Source organism: Bombus bifarius, unplaced genomic scaffold (assembly GCF_011952205.1).
Source record: "Bombus bifarius isolate JDL3187 unplaced genomic scaffold, Bbif_JDL3187 scf7180000008812_frag, whole genome shotgun sequence".
Lineage (NCBI taxonomy): Eukaryota > Metazoa > Arthropoda > Insecta > Hymenoptera > Apidae > Bombus > Bombus bifarius.
This window is the reverse complement of record NW_022884831.1, coordinates 11,266-13,939: the sequence shown is the minus strand read 5'-3', so window position 1 is coordinate 13,939 and position 2,674 is coordinate 11,266. Positions and strand designations below refer to the sequence as shown.

The 2,674-nt window shown below is 33.9% G+C and overlaps 1 protein-coding gene across 3 annotated transcripts; it reads right to left on the bottom strand.

The window, feature by feature from the left end:
• Positions 1-498: 498 nt before the first annotated feature.
• Positions 499-2,111, bottom strand: LOC117213375 (survival motor neuron protein-like). 3 transcript variants are annotated; one of them, XM_033458725.1, is made up of 3 exons: positions 2,066-2,111; positions 766-948; positions 499-640 (listed from the first exon to the last, which is right to left on the bottom strand). In XM_033458725.1, the coding sequence occupies exons 1-3, from the start codon at positions 2,093-2,095 to the stop codon at positions 539-541; spliced, it is 315 nt and encodes a 104-aa protein (XP_033314616.1). In that variant the 5' UTR covers positions 2,096-2,111; the 3' UTR covers positions 499-538. The 3 variants fall into 3 exon arrangements, with proteins under 3 accessions (XP_033314616.1, XP_033314615.1, XP_033314617.1); XM_033458724.1 differs by lacking the exon at positions 2,066-2,111 and adding an exon at positions 1,129-1,229; XM_033458726.1 differs by lacking the exon at positions 2,066-2,111 and adding an exon at positions 1,129-1,229 and having other exon boundaries at positions 780-948.
• Positions 2,112-2,674: the final 563 nt, after the last annotated feature.

Sequence of the window (2,674 nt, the reverse complement as noted above, 5' to 3'; positions counted from 1 at the left end):
TTCTTTCTCCGCGCTGTTACCTGGATGACACAAATTCCCTTCACACACGTTGATCAGGTCGTCATCTTCCTCCAAAAGTGTACGCATAACAAAACGCCACTGGAGACAATTTTCTTCGCCGCGTAACATCTCGACCTTCGCACTTGCTGATTCCATTTTAGCACTATCCCTTATTTTACTAAGCACAACACTTTAACAATTTATTCACTTCACGTTGCTACCTTGCAATTTACAGCCCTGGGCCCATAACCTGTTGAGGTTATTCGGTGTGTAAACAGAGAAAACACGTGGATAAATTGTAAGGTAGAAAATATATTTAAATAGAAGTGTAATAAGTAAAAATATAATTTGAGCTGGTCCAGATCCGCACGCTAGCTGTGTTACCTAATAACTGAAAAACCCCGAAGCCAACGTCGCCTGTCTACTGTTTATGGCCTGACTTCGTCGCAGTCTTTTGTCTACACGCTGTCGATGGCTTCAGTGCTTGAGAAAACTAAAAAAGACCAGATGTAGAGTTTTCTTAGAAGTGGTAACCACTTCAACACGTGCCATTGTTTTCGTACATTTTTGATATTATAGCTTCATAAATTTCTCCATCCTCTGAGTATATTGCACGATAAGGTGCTCCTATGATCCATTTCTATAGAGAAAAGATGTGTATACAAATAAATATAAGTAAATAGCAAAATAAAATAATTTGCTTCTTAATCAATATATTTAATAATATTCTGTATCAAATTTGTAATATTCTATCAAAATCACAACCTTATGTAATTTACTTGCGTGTTTAGGTTGCTTAAGATTTTGTAGGTTTTCTTTCGGTTGAGAATTTCCAACATCCATTCCCATTCGCTTGATAACTTCTTCTTTTGCTAAATTTATTGCTTTATCATATGCTTCTATTAATACACTATCATCCCAAACATTATCATTGGCTGTGTCTGTATCCTTTTGAGATAGCAAATTATACGTTATTAATATTGATACAAGTATTTTATTATCAAACTATTGCAAATTATCATATATGTCATTTTTCAAAAATTGACTAAAAGGTAGTGGATACTGTTAATTACTATTATGCTAAAATCTTGTACTAAAATAATGTTAAAACCATTACGTTTCCATTACCATACATACGTTTCCATTTCCTCGTATAAAAAGAACATTCATATCATCTGCCATTTTAAAATAACATCATTTAAATATTGAATTTGCTTCTGAAATATTAATTTGTCTTATTTCTTCAACTCTAACACATTGTAAACAATGATGACGTTATACCAACTATAATACTAAAAATCTATTCTCCATTCATTCGAAAGATTATTTTTTGAAGCAAGGTTAACATTGAATGTTCACAAACTTCAATAACTGTATTTTACTTTCTTTATAATATCTAACAATATATTAGAATACTATAAAAAAATATTGTATGCACAAGAAACTGTTTATAGCGAAATAGCAAAAGAATTAATCACATATTATAACTAAAACGAGATTGTTAAGTAGATTATATTATACTGCATATGCGTTAGTGTTCCAGCTGGTAAATATAGTTTTTATATCTGAAGATAAATAAGATTTGATTCTATAAAATTGCATAATGAATTATACATCTATCTATTACTATTCGTATTTCTCCTTAGTTGTATGTTGTCAATAGCATCAATCACGAACATATAAATAAATATAGAAGAAAACGTTCTGAAATGGAAAGGGAAAAATGAACATGGAAGACAAGAAAGTTTTCTTCAGGTTTAGCGTATGCGTGATACGCCTTGAATGTCTCAGATAAAGATAAAGATACTCTGCTCATTTCTATTTGTTCCGCAGAACGAGAAATTTGTTGTCTTTCATATTGGTTTTTACGATTCAATTTTTGGGCAGTTTTCCCTAGCGAGTGTCGGTCCCTGTTTGATATAACCAGACCGTAATTTATACAGATATGTATTATAGATATATATTTGTAAAACTGAAATCAGATGAAATAAATGTTGCCTGAGGTTTTAAACGTTTAATAAAAACAATATTTCATTTGGAAAAAATGTAAGATATGTAAAATTACACATTGATCATTTTGCTGGTCTTGTATCATAAAACGTGTGGCCCGAAGAGCATGTCACGACCGGCATATTTCAAATCCGACGGACTGACGATAGAGATAAAGCACTCGGCGACAATGTATATCGCTGAAGTGCCTAATGAACCATCAACATCCCAACGGTCCTTCCACCGAAGGTTCTAGAAGAAAGAGCACGTGGCAACGATCGCGGACGCCTAGCAAATGCATGGACGGTGGGGATGTTGAGGGATGACAAAAGAAAGTAATCGGATCCGATCGAAAGTAAAATCATAAGAGTCAGTCTTAGAAAGTCACGCCAAGAGTTCGGAAGTAGATTGTAAAGTGTATTGATGTTAGAAAAAAAATAAAGTTTTCTTTTTTGTATTTTTTACCTCAAATTCCTTTTTTATTTTGTTATTTTACGTGACAACACCATCGGCGCCTGGATGAACCTTGATAACTCAGCCCAAAGGCCAATGCATGGAGGGAACGTTGTCCTCTCTGAGGATGACGATTGTGCCCTTTTGGATGCTGTGTCCACCCTTGCTCCATTTATTGCGGTTGGTTAGCTCGTTCAAATACTCCTTATGCCAGCGGTTCCAAAAATGTTGT